We start from the raw sequence: 13,509 nt of genomic DNA on the forward strand, positions 1-13,509 counted from the left end.
CATCTAACCTTCAGCATTCTTCTGTAGCACCACATTTCGAAAGCTTCTATTCTCTTCTTGTCTAAACTATTTATCGTCCACGTTTCACTTCCATACATGGCTACACTCCATACAAATACTTTCAGAAACGACTTCCTGACATTTAAATCTATACTCGATGTTAACAAATTTCTCTTCTTCAGAAACGCTTTCCTAGCCATTGCCAGTCTATATTTTATATCCTCCCTACTTCGATCATCATTAGTTATTTTGCTCCCCAAATAGCAAAACTCCTTTACTACTTTAAGTGTCTCATTTCCTAATCTAATTCCTTCAGCATCACCTGACTTAATTCAACTACATTCCATTATCCTTGTTTTGCTTTTGTTGATGTTCATCTTACATCCTCCTTTCAAGACACTGTCCATTCCGTTCAACTGCTCTTCCAAGTCCTTTGCTGTCTCTGACAGAATTACAATGTCATTGGTGAACCTCAAAGTTTTCATTTCTTCTCCATGGATTTTAATACCTACTCCAAATTTTTCTTTTGTTTCTTTTACTGCTTGCTCAATATACAGATTGAACAACATCGGGGAGAGGCTACAACCCTGTCTCACTCCCTTCCCAACCACTGCTTCCCTTTCATGTCCCTCGACTCTTATAACTGCCATCCGGTTTCTGTACAAATTGTAAATAGCCTTTCCCTCCCTGTATTTTACACCTGCCACCTTCAGAATTTGAAAGAGAGTATTCCACTCAACATTGTCAAAAGCTTTCTCTAAGTCTACAAATGCTAGAAACATAGGTTTGCCTTTTCTTAATCTAGCTTCTAAAATAATTCGTAGGGTCAGTATTGCCTCACGTGCTCCCATATTTCTACGGTATCCAAACTGATCTCCCCCGAGGTCATATGCTACCAGTTTTTCCATTCGTCTGTAAAGAATTTGCATTAGTATTTTGCAGCCGTGACTTATTAAACTGATAGTTCGGTAATTTTCACATCTGTCAACGCCTGCTTTCTTTGGGACTGGAATTATTATATTCTTCTTGAAGTCTGAGGATATTTTGCCTGTCTCATACATCTTGCTCACCAGATGGTATAGTTTTGTCAGGACTGGCTCTCCTAAGGCTGTCAGTAGTTCTAATGGAACGTTGTCTAGTCCCGGGGCCTTGTTTCAACTTAGGTCTTTCAGTGCTCTGTCAAACTCTTCACGCAGTATGATATCTCCATTTCATCTTCATCTACATCCTCTTCCATTTCTATAACATTGCCCTCAAGTGCATTGCCCTTGTATAGACCCTCTATATACTCCTTCCACCTTTCTGCTTTCCCTTCTTTGCTTAGAACTGGGTTTCCATCTGGGCTCTTGATATTCATACAAGTGGTTCTCTTTTCTCCAAAGGTCTCTTTAATTTTCCTGTAGACAGTATCTATCTTACCTCTAGTGAGATAAGCCGCTACATCCTTACATTTGTTGGTTGGTTGGTTTGGGGAAGGAGACCAGACAGCATGGTCATCGGTCTCATCGGATTAGGGAAGGATGGGGAAGGAAGTCGGCCATGCCCTTTCATAGGAACCATCCCGGCATTTGCCTGGAGTGATTTAGGGAAATCACGGAAAACCTAAATCAGAATGGCCGGATGCGGGATTGAACCGTTGTCCTTCCGAATGCGAGTCCAGTGTCTTACCACTGCGCCACCTCACTCGGTTCTTACATTTGTCCTCTAGCCATGCCTGCTTAGCCATTTTGCACTTCCTATCAATCTCATTTTTGAGACGTTTGTATTCATTTTTGCTTGCTTCATTTACTGCATTTATATATTTTCTCCTTTCGTCAATTAAATTCAATATTTCTTCTGTCACCCAAGGATTTCTACTAGCCCTCATCTTTTTACCTACTTGATCCTCTGCTGCCTTCACTACTTCATCCCTCAAAGCTACCCATTCTTCTTCTACTGTATTTCTTACCCCCTTTCTTGTCAATTGTTCTCTTATGCTCTCCCTGAAACTCTGTATAACTTCTTGTTTTTTCAGTTTATCTAGGTCCCATCTCCTTAACTTCCCACCTTTTTGCAGTTTCTTCAGTTTTAAACTACAGGTCATAACCAATAGATTGTGGTCAGAGTCCACATCTGCCTCTGGAAATGTCTTACAATTTAAAACCTGGTTCCTAAATCTCTGTCTTACCATTATATAATCTATCTGAAACCTGTCAGTATCTCCAGGCTTCTTCCATGTATACAACCTTCTTTTATGATTCTTGAACCAAGTGTTAGCTATGATTAAGTTGTGCTCTGTGCAAAAATCCACTAGGCGGCTTCCTCTTTGATTTCTTAACCCCAATCCATATTCTCCTACTATGTTTCCTTCTCTTCCTTTTCCTACTATCGAATTCCAGTCACCCATGACTATTAAATTTTCGTCTTCCTTCACTATCTGAATAATTTCTCTTATCTCATCATACATTTCTTCAATTTCTTCGTCATCTGCAGAGCTAGTAGGCATGTAGACTTGTACTACTGTTGTAGGCGTGGGCTTCGTATCTATCTTGGCCACAACAATGTGTTCGCTGTGCTGTTTGTAGTAGCTTACCCGCATTCCTATTGCTTTATTCATTATTAAACCTACTCCTGCATTACCCATATTTGATTTTGTATTTATAACCCTGTATTCACCTGACCAAAAGTCTTGTTCCTCCTGCCACTGAACTTCACTAATTCCCACTATATCCAACTTTAACCTATCCATTTCCCTTTTTAAATTTTATAACCTACCTGCCTGATTAAGGGATCTGACATTCCACGCTCCGATCCGTAGAACGCCAGTTTTCTTTCTCCTGATAATGACATGCTCCTGAGTAGTCCCCGCCCGGAGATCCGAATGGGGGACTATTTTATCTCTGGAATATTTTACCCAAGAGGACGCCATCATCATTTATCCATACAGTAAAGCTGCATGCCCTCGGGGAAAAATTATGGCTGTAGTTTCCCCTTGCTTTCAGCCGTTCGCAGTACCAGCACAGCAAGGCCGTTTTGGTTAGTGTTACAAGGCCAGATCAGTCAATCATCCAGACTGTTGCCCCGGCAACTACTGAAAAGGCTGCTGCCCCTCTTCAGGAACCATATGTTTGTCTGGCCTCTCAACAGACACCCCTCCGTTGTGGTTGCACCTACGGTACGGCTATCTGTATCGCTGAGGCACGCAAGCTTCCCCACCAACAGCAAGGTCTATGGTTCATGGGGGGAGGTATGACATACATATCATTTTGTAATATGTTTTATAGTTTAGCATTTTTTATAAGCCAAGATAGTGGAACGAAAGAACAGTGATTAGTGTGATATCTTTAGTAGTCATTTAGTATGGATTTGTACACCTATAAAATCAGGTTCTCACATGTAGACTGGTTAGACATAATTGCAATACAAGTATTTTTACTCGTCATATCAGCTAGTACTTCATTCAGTAGGAGTCCTACATATTCTTCAAAGTTCCAAAAACATACAATTGATGATCTTCCAAAACAATTTTATGCTATGTCTCCTTAGATCACTCACTTTTGCTAGCTTCAGCTTCTAATACAAAAATCATTTTATTATTTATCAATAGTGTTTCAAGGTTGAATGATACACTGCAACACTTGTGATCACAGTTGTTTTATTTTGTTTTCAGTTCTGATCAGATGTTGCTTTACATACAGCAGTAATTTCTCAAACTCTAAAGTAGTATACTACATCATTGCAGTTCTAGATAAACTCGGTGTCAGTGTAATTGTAAAGTCCTGCCAACATAATATAATTGTAATGTTGTGTGATCCATGTTGATGGTCATACATTACAAACATTTAAAAATTGCTTTACAACAAAAATTGTCCAGTAATGAAAACAAAATTAAGGGATTTTAATTAATTGTGTGGCAGTCACTGTGGTAGAATGTTACCATTCAGACAAAATGTGGTGGTTGTAGAGCCTGTTACAACTAAAATACTGTTTCACGGACTGGAACTTCAACCTGTTATGAATGCTTCTTAAAGGTAATCTGAAGCTGACAATAATCTGTCATGCTGTTTATCATATCCATCTTTGACCACTTCCAAACTCTCACTTACTGGATTTTTCATGTTTTCATTTGCATTTAGTTTGCCTGTGCATCACATGCCATCATATCACAAAACTTTCTTTGCTGTTTTCTTCTATGTCTAACACTTAATAAAAGATAAATATAGAAATAAATGTACAATAAAAGTGCCTTCCAAAACTTACCAATGCTAGCTTCAGTTGCTATAATAAATTTTGAAGGGTACTTGTTGTGTGTTAGGCTTAGCAGTGAAGCTGGAAGAAAAGTGTCCCAGTACCAGTGCACAGCAACACCATCAACATAGTTTTGCACTTTTTCATCTTCCATTAGCTGCAATGGTTCATTATTGAATTATTCATTGTTGAAAATAAGCACGATTTCAGAAAAATTGTTGGACAAAACTATAGAAAATAATAGTTTTCAAGGTTAGGAACTATTAGAGTGTCTTAATTTATTGGGAATAAGAAGGTGAAAAATTCTGTCTAGATGTGAAATGCTGTTTTTAGGCTAAACATACTTATGTTCAACATAGACCTTCTTTAAGATCACAACACTTCTTCTAACAATTTTCCAGAGAGTAGATTCTATCCATGAAGTGTGAATTTGTAATTAAAATTGATCATTTCACATTGGAAAATCATCTTTGTACATAACTGCATTGTCCTAATAGTTTCTTTTGGAATGCAGGCCTATTCTCAAGTATTCTTACATTCTGTTGATTCGAAAACTTGCACGGAATTTAGTAATTATTGTTCAACCCTTTGCAAAGTGATTAAATAAGAATTACTTTTGCAGCTAGAAAAACACTGACCATCCTTTCTGACAGATGAAACTAATTGCCTGGTGGCTTTTGTCTATACATCCAGAGTTTGTTTCATAATTTTCCTGGCATTTCACCAGTACAAGGGGCTGGTATTGACAAAGCTTCACCTTCGATTGCTGGTAGTGGACTGGAGTCACCATCATGGCTGCAGATTATCTTTACCTGGCTTGCCAACATCCAAGGGCTTTCCCTTCATTTCTGATGCAACTCTCCCATTACTCCCTGCAATGGTCAATTGCTGCAGCATCGGAGTCCAGAATGTGTTCCCTTGAGGATTTCTTCTTTCTTTTTGAGGCTATTGTCATATTTCTACAGCTTCCCTAAACAAGTGGAAGCTATGGAAATACACAAACGTGACAATAGTTTCAACAAGAAAGAAGAAAATCTCAAGGTGAATGGATCCTGGATTCCCATGATACAGCAAACAACTGCTGCAGATAGCAAGGGGAGAACTGCAGTGGAAACGAGCACATGAAAGCCCTTGGATATTGGTGCACCAGGTACATATAATAAGCAGTCATGAGCACAACACTAATTCCCCACCAGCAGTGGAGAATGAAGTTTTGGCAATGCTAGCCATTTGTGCTGGGAAAATGTCAGAAAAGTTATCAAACAAACGTTTGCTGAAGAAAGTAAGACAGATGCTGCCAGGCAAGTTGTCAACAAATAGCTATGAAAACCTTAACAATTTCGTAAGATGAAACTAACTTCACCTTCCTTGGTGCAGTGCTACTGGTTTCCATCCACTGATTCAATTTTTTTTTTGTTATATTCCAGGTGTGAAGTGGTTGGCCTATGTCTAATTCATTGCAATTAGTAGGATTTTTTAAGAGTCCAAATATTGTTCAGAAATTTGTTTTCACATTTGCTTTTGGGGAGGGGGGGATGAAGTGGAAAAGGAGATAAGTAAAAAGACTGTTGATGTGGGCCCTGAAATGGGGAATGAACAACCCACTACTCTTCCCACCTTGCACACAGTGGTATTTCACCAGCCTCCAAACCTAAACAATGTCCTCATCCACCACCACACAGTCCGTGCTCCCAACCCCTTGCCTCATGGCTCAATGCAGTACTTGTCTCGTGCCAGCCCCCAAACCTACACAGTATCCTCATCCACTCCCACACAATCTGTGCTCCCAACCATGGCTCAATGCAGTAATTGTCCTGTAATCCTCCCACTGCCACCTACTCCAGTCTGATAACAGGCATTAACTGTCCAGTCAAAGGCAGGGCTACCTGTGAAATGACTCATATCATCAACAAGCTAAGCTACAACCACTGTGCTGCATTCTACGTAACCATGACAACCAACAAGATGTCTGTCTGCATGAATGGCCACTGATAAACTGTGGCCAAGGACCACCCAGATGCTGAGTATGCTGCCCAACACAGCATTCTTCATTTTGATGACTGCTTCACAGCCTGCATTGTACAGCGTGCAGGCGGGAACCTGCCATGCAATATATCCTACATAGTCATAATCATCTCTTGGCCTCAACCTTCGTTAGTCAGTGTCCTTCACTCACCTTCCCCTTTCTTGTTCCCACTTCAGCACTACATAACCTTCTATCCCACCAACATACCCAGTCTTTTTACTTCTCTCCTTTTCTTGTGCCCCCACCCCTCTGCCCTCCATCTAACCTTCTGACTGAACCTAGCTGCCGTACGCTCTCCCCATCTCATCCCTGTATGGTCCCACAATCAGCACTTTACCGTCCCTCACCCCTACCTTGCTATCCCTTCCCCTCTACACCCCCGGCTCCTCCTCATCCCCACCACCCAGATGGCTTGTACCATCACATGCTGTTGTTCACATTCTGGCCTCGGCAGCCAGAGAGAGTAGTCGTGTGCTTTTCATAACATAGTTAGAAATTTGTAGTGATGATTTAAATAATAAAACACTGTACCCAGTTATGTTTCTTAATACATGCTAGAAGGTTTTAATTATTAAAAAAATGTACTTATGCTCCTTGAGAAAGAACACATTGATCCAGTCTAAGTTTCTATGACAGGTAACAGCAAAGTTTTAATTATCACTTTAAAAAAATAAAGTTACATAGGTAATTTGTTTGTTTGTTTGCAGTTACCTGTTTGCATGCATTATTAGTTTTAACAGATGCCAATGAAATATGGACTGCAGTGCGAGAACCATTCAAAATTTGAAGGTTGCTCTACAAAATATTACTGGGAGAGACAGTGCGGGAAAAGTGTGAAGGAAATGGTTCAGGTAATGACTAGTGTGTAAAAAGTATTGTGGACATGGTATACAGGCAGGCAAATAGATGATAGATAGTCCAAGGAACTACTTATGTACAGTCAGAGTTAAGAAATGACCAAAGTAATGACCAAAAGGAAAATGGGTAGATGACATTAGAGAACATGCAAGATCAGTGTGAATGCTCATGAAAACTGAAAAACTTGGAAAACTCTGGATGGTTCTTTTAACTAGCATTGGAGATCAACCCTGTTGCTGGTGACAATGAATTTCAGTCACGCTCTGTAGGAATTACAGATTTCTCTGCAGGGTTGACTTGCTAATGTTATTTATTCTTACTTGTGTGACTTCAAAGGCATATGCAATTTCTAATAGAATGGCACAATATGTTTCCAAAGTAATCTCTCAAAAAGAGAGCTGGATGAACTCAGCTGATAGTCCAGAAATATCACATCCATTCAATATTACATCTCCATGTTTTTATGATAAAGGACAGTAGAAAAGTTAGAGTTCTAAGTTCAGTTAACACAGAAGTCAATAGAGCCTAAGCTGTAGCTCATACACGACAAAAACTGACCTTGTTGAAAAAATTATTTATATGAAAATGTTTCTAAAAGCCATAGAAAAACTACATGAGACCAGTGAACAGGTGGTGATTTAAATCCTGACCATGCTGAATGAAAAGGATGTCACCTCTAGACCACCTCACTTCACTTCATGGTTTTTATCTGTCTTTGGATGCCCTCTGTGAGTCTTGCTCCACATTTAAGATTTTCATCCCATTCTCTTCAGCTGTAGAGCATCGGAACAAAGACAGTTTAAATGCTAGTGTGATTGCTGTAATTAGGCTAACTGGCTTTGTGGTCCCTATGTGATCAAAACATAGGGGGCTCTAGTATATCCCTGTATTTTTCACTAAACAAAAGTTCTTGAAGCATTGAAAATAGGGGTTACAGGATACTTAAGATTTATCTGCACATGTCTGCCACTTCAGGCTTTTCAGCATTTCTGTTGTTGTTCTGTGAATAAAACAAATTTGCGACCACTCATGCTGCCCTTCTTTGTAAAGAATCACTATCTCCCATTAGTCATATCTGGTATAGGTCGCACACACTTGAGCAATATTCTAAGGTTGGACACAAGAGCGTTTTGTAAGTAGTCTCCTTTGTAGACTAAATGCATTTTTACAGTATCCTACCATTGACACAAAGTCTGGTACCTCTGCATCTTCTTTTGTATAGAAAAATATGAAAATGGAGTTCAGCATAAAAAGCTTTTTCTTTGCTACCCCCTATTTCTGTTCCTGTGTAGTGTCTAGACACTAACTTTGGCACCACTGTCAACTTTTGAATATTGCCAAAATTTGCGTTTTGTGAGAGATCTTTCAATAATATGAATATGGTATCTGTTCTTTTGGACATGTCCTGGTTTGGGCACACATTTTCAAATGCCCCTGTTGATATTTATCAACACCTGTAAGCAGATAATGGTCTGCATTTCATTGTAATTTCTTTCAATAATGTTCTGCTTCATTAAAAGTTTCATGCACTGTCCTGTAGAAAGCCAAATACATTTCATTCAGCATCTTATTGTTTACAGTTCTATGCTTTAGTTTACACCTATTATGCAAAAGTCACTATTTTGTTACAATGATTGTATCCCAAGGGAGGTTCCTCCCATCAGGAACTGTTTTACTAAGTATGTTTCTATCCAGTTCTTGATCAACTATTTTTATAAATTTGAGCCACAGTTCCTTCACATTCTCCTGCACAGAGCTGAATGTTTCAAGTTTTTTCCTTAAGATATGACATTGCTAATTTATCAAATATGCAAATCTTTCTACTAATTTTAGTTGCCATATGCAAGGTGTGCAATGAAGGTCTCAGAACTGTCACATGTCCTTTCTTGAATAACACTCCTCTAAATTTAGTGAATAATGATTCATGAGAACAACTAAATTTAGTGAATAATGATTCATGAGAACATCATCATCTTCCTTCTAATATTTCTATTTAAGTTCCCTGTACAATCTTGATAGTTTTTGTATTAGCTATACTGACCTCTTAGAATCCTAGCACCTTGTCTCTAATTTCATTAGACTGCTGAATGCATATTTGTTAAAGACCTTAAATACTGGAGCAGCAGTTTAGAATTAGTTGCACTAGTGTCTGGTTTATCCCTTACAGATTCACTGCATAGAACACATAAAACAAATCTCTCTTTGATTTGCCTCCTGAGTCCATCTTATTTTGTGTCTAATCTTGATATTATCCCTAATTATGTAAATATATCTAAAAACAAAGATGATGTAACTTACCAAACAAAAGCATTGGTATGTTGATAGACACACAAACAAACACAAACGCACACACAAAATTCAAGCTTTCGCAACCCACGTTTGCTTCATCAGGAAAGAGGGAAGGAGAGGGAAAGACGAAAGGATGTGGGTTTTAAGGGAGAGCGTAAGGAGTCATTCCAATCCCGGGAGCGGAAAGACTTACCTTAGGGGGAAAAAAGGACAGGTATACACTCATACACACACACATATCCATCCCCACATATACAGACACAAGCAGACATTTGTAAAGGCAAAGAGTTTGGCAGAGATGTCAGTCGAGGCAGTTACCTCTGTACTTTTGCCTCGACTGACATCTCTGCCCAAAATCTTTGCCTTTACAAATGTCTGCTTGTGTCTGTATATGTGCGGATGGATATGTGTGTGTGTGTGAGTGTATACCTGTCCTTTTTTCCCCCTAAGGTAAGTCTTTCCTCTCCCGGGATTGGAATGACTCCTTACCCTCTCCCTTAAAACCCACATCCTTTCATCTTTCCCTCTCCTTCCCTCTTTCCTGATGAAGCAACCGTGGGTTGTGAAAGCTTGAATTTTGTGTGTGTGTTTGTGTTTGTTTGTGTGTCTATCAACATACCAATGCTTTCGTTTGGTAAGTTACATCATCTTTGTTTTTAGATATATTTTTCCCACGTGGAATGTTTCCCTCTATTATATTCATATAATTAATTATGTAAATAAAGTGATTGGCTTCAGAAGTTTACCATTAAGCATTTAATCAGACACTATCAGTTTATTTCTTGTTGTATGAGCATTGTCGTTTTTTTACATTGAAAGAGAGCTGTCATTCATGACACTAAGTGGGTATGTTTTCCACATTTTCTTATAATCATACAACACAGACACTTTTTTGCAGACAACAGCATCACGAAGTGAACAATTTGATAGTGCTACTGACCCTTTCTTGTATTTATTTTGGAAACATTTGTGGGCCTAATACATTTCCTTGTGTTATAGCCAATGTTACTTCCAGTTTTGTCAGACGTTGGAAGTACAGTGTAACTACTAGTTAAAACTTCCAAGAACTGAACATATGTTGCTTATTAACTGAGGATGTGGTGCAAAGCCAAACGACTTTTGGATGTCAAAGAACATGGATTCCACCAATTTATTTGCATGTATTGTCTGCAAGATACAACATGTGAGTAAATCCAATTTTGTTTCACATGAGAGCTTTATGCTGAAGCTGTGCTTAATCTTTGAGGAAAAATTTGATCTAAGATCCAGCAACAGACATTATCAATGTTGGTCTGTAATTATGTGCATCCATCCATTTGCTGTTGTTGCCATGTCCTTCTCCTGTGGACTGTTTGCTGTGTCAGAGATTCTTGATAAATATAGCATTTACGGTAAAGACAGCATATAAAATCAGATTGAAATCCTGAGCGTAATATGACAAAATAATTAAATTGGGTAGATAAAAAATCTATTCACCGAGCTCCAGCAGAACTCACACATAAAAGGCAGTTTTAATTGGCAAGCTTTCAGAGCCAGTGGCTTCTTCTTCAGGGAGACGGTTGAAGTGGAAAGGAGAGGGGTGAAGGAAAAGGACTGGAGAGGTCTATCAAAAGGGGTAAATTTTGGGAAAGTCACTCAGAACAGCAGGGCAGTGGAGACTTACTGCAAGGGATGAGAAGGAAAGGACTATCTTTCCCATCCCCTGCAGTTCTGGGTGACTTTTATGAAATCTACCCCTTTTCTTAGACCTCTCCAGTCCTTTTGCTTCACCCCTCTTCCTTCCCCTTCAACCATTCTGCCTGAAGAATGAGCCACTGGCTCCGAAAGCTTGCCAATTAAACCTGTCTTTTATGTGTGAGTTCTGGTGACATTTGATGAGTAGATTTTTTTATCTATCCAGTTTAATTATTTTGTCAATAATTGAGTGTAATATGAATATGAAATACATATATGTTAAAAATGTGGCAGCAATCTAATGTAAGTACTTACAAGGTTCACCATCCAAGGCAACAAAAACCGTTGATCATCAAGTACAAGGAGTTTAATGCTGCTATGTTGAGAAGCACGAAGTGCAGGCCCAAAATTTTCAGCAATCCATTTTCTTTGCTTTTTTGGACTCCATCCAAGTGAATTAAATCTATTTATAGGAATTATTCCATTGGATGGTTCATTTCCAGTAGAAACTGCCCAGAATTCAAGGCCCATGTTTTTGTAAGCATCAAGAAATCTGTAACATTGAGAATTAACTGAAAATAGTAGCTCTAAAGACATATTCTCAGGCTCTTCTAAAAAAATTGTTGCTTTAATCTAAAACTTACACATACACAAGATACTACAGTAACATGTATATAATGCAACAATGTAACATAATTTATGACAGATTCAAAAATTGTTCAGTAAGAAAGAAAGAAAAAAAAAGCAACATACAATAATTACACTGTATTGACTGACTGTTCCATCTGTTCTTGGTAGAGTATTTTATACATTATGAATAAAAACACACACAACACGGTTGTAATAGTCTACAATATTTATTATTTATTTCACAAACCAGTTTGTGGCTGTTATGCCATCGTCAAGTACAAAGATTTATCCATCCATCCAAAACTAGCAGAAATGAGAAAATAGATGCACAACTCACCTGCAGTGACTGGTAGAAATGACAAAACACTAGCAACAGCTATTCTGAAATGAGTACTTATTGTGTTACATGGTTGTGAACACTTATGAATGGAAGGAATGTCAAGAAGGAACTTAAATACACAGGACTAGTGTATGAAGGGAACTATATTTCAATACTCTGGTTTTCACTGCCGAATGGTTGAACCTCCCTTCTTATTATTTCATACTCAATATTTCACACTTTCTCTTGTAGTATCCTGCAGAAATAGTACTATTACAAAGGTACTCTGACAAATAGATATCATTATCATGTCCTCAGTGAAGGTGTGCTTTTATTTTATTTTATTTTTGAAAGTCTAGTATTCTTTTAGAACAATTTATTGCATAGATCATATGTTTTGTTACACAGATAACAAGTTTTAGTCAGTTCAGTGGTCATCTTCAGATCCATAATCCCAGACCATGCAACATATTGGTTCTGGGATTATGGATCTGAAGATCACCATTGAACTGGCTGAAACTGGTTGTCTATGTAACAAAACCGGAGAAAATGTTTAAAATCCAGCAAATGAAGCAGGCAAAAGGTAATAAAAACGTTTAAAAAATGAGATTGACAGGAACTGCAAAATTGCTAGAGAACAAATGGAAGGATTTAGAAGCATGTTTCACTAGGCGAAAGAGAGATACTGCCTACAGGAAAATTAAAGAGGCCTTTGGAGGCAAGAGAAGCAGCTGTATGGATATCAACAGCTCAAATGGAAAACAGCAAAGAAGGGAAAGCTGGAAGGTGGAAGGCATATATAGAGGGAGATGAACTTGAAAGCAAAATTATAGAAGGAAGTGGACGCAAATGAAGATGAGATGGGAGATATGATACTGCAAGAAGAATTTCACAAAGCCCTGAAAGATCTAAGTTGAAACATGGCACTGGGAGTAGATAACATTCTGTCAGAACTGCTGTTAGCCTTGGGAGAGCCAACCATAACAAAACTTTTTGCTCTGGCATGCAAGAAGTAAGAGGCTGGCAAAATACTCTCAGAATTCAAGAAGAATGTAGTAATTCCAATCCCAAAGAAAGCAGTTGCTGATAGGTGCGAAAATTACCAAACAATTAATTTAATAAGTCATGGCTGCAAGATATTAACATGAATTCTTTACAGAAGAATCTGGTAGAAGCCAACTCAGGGAAGATCAGTTTAGATTCCAGAGAAATGTTGGAACACTTGACGCAATACTGATCCTACGACTTATCTTAGAAGGTAGGTTAAGGAGAGGTAAACCTACATTTACAGCATTTCTAGACATAGAGAAAGCTTTTGACAATGTTGACTTGAATGCACCCTTCAAAATTCTTAACATAGCAGGGATAAAATACAGGGAGCAAAAGGCTATTTACAACTTGTACAGAAATCAGATAGGAGTGGTAGGAGTCTAGGGGCATGAAGGAGAGGCAGTGGTTGGAAAGGCAGTGTGACAGGAATGTAGCC

The 13,509-nt window shown here is 38.5% G+C and overlaps 1 protein-coding gene across 1 annotated transcript in view; it reads right to left on the bottom strand.

Annotated features, from left to right (window-relative positions):
- Positions 1 to 13,509, bottom strand: part of LOC126190831 (lysosomal acid glucosylceramidase-like) — a 132,088-nt gene that overhangs the window by 15,204 nt on the left and 103,375 nt on the right. Inside the window, exons 7-8 of the mRNA XM_049931406.1 lie at positions 11,390 to 11,627; positions 4,240 to 4,384 (exon numbers count right to left, since the gene is read on the bottom strand). Of these exons, the coding sequence (XP_049787363.1) occupies positions 4,240 to 4,384; positions 11,390 to 11,627 (383 nt within the window). The remainder of the gene's footprint in view (positions 1 to 4,239; positions 4,385 to 11,389; positions 11,628 to 13,509) is intronic.

This window comes from Schistocerca cancellata, chromosome 6, assembly GCF_023864275.1.
Source record: "Schistocerca cancellata isolate TAMUIC-IGC-003103 chromosome 6, iqSchCanc2.1, whole genome shotgun sequence".
NCBI classification, from domain to species: domain Eukaryota; kingdom Metazoa; phylum Arthropoda; class Insecta; order Orthoptera; family Acrididae; genus Schistocerca; species Schistocerca cancellata.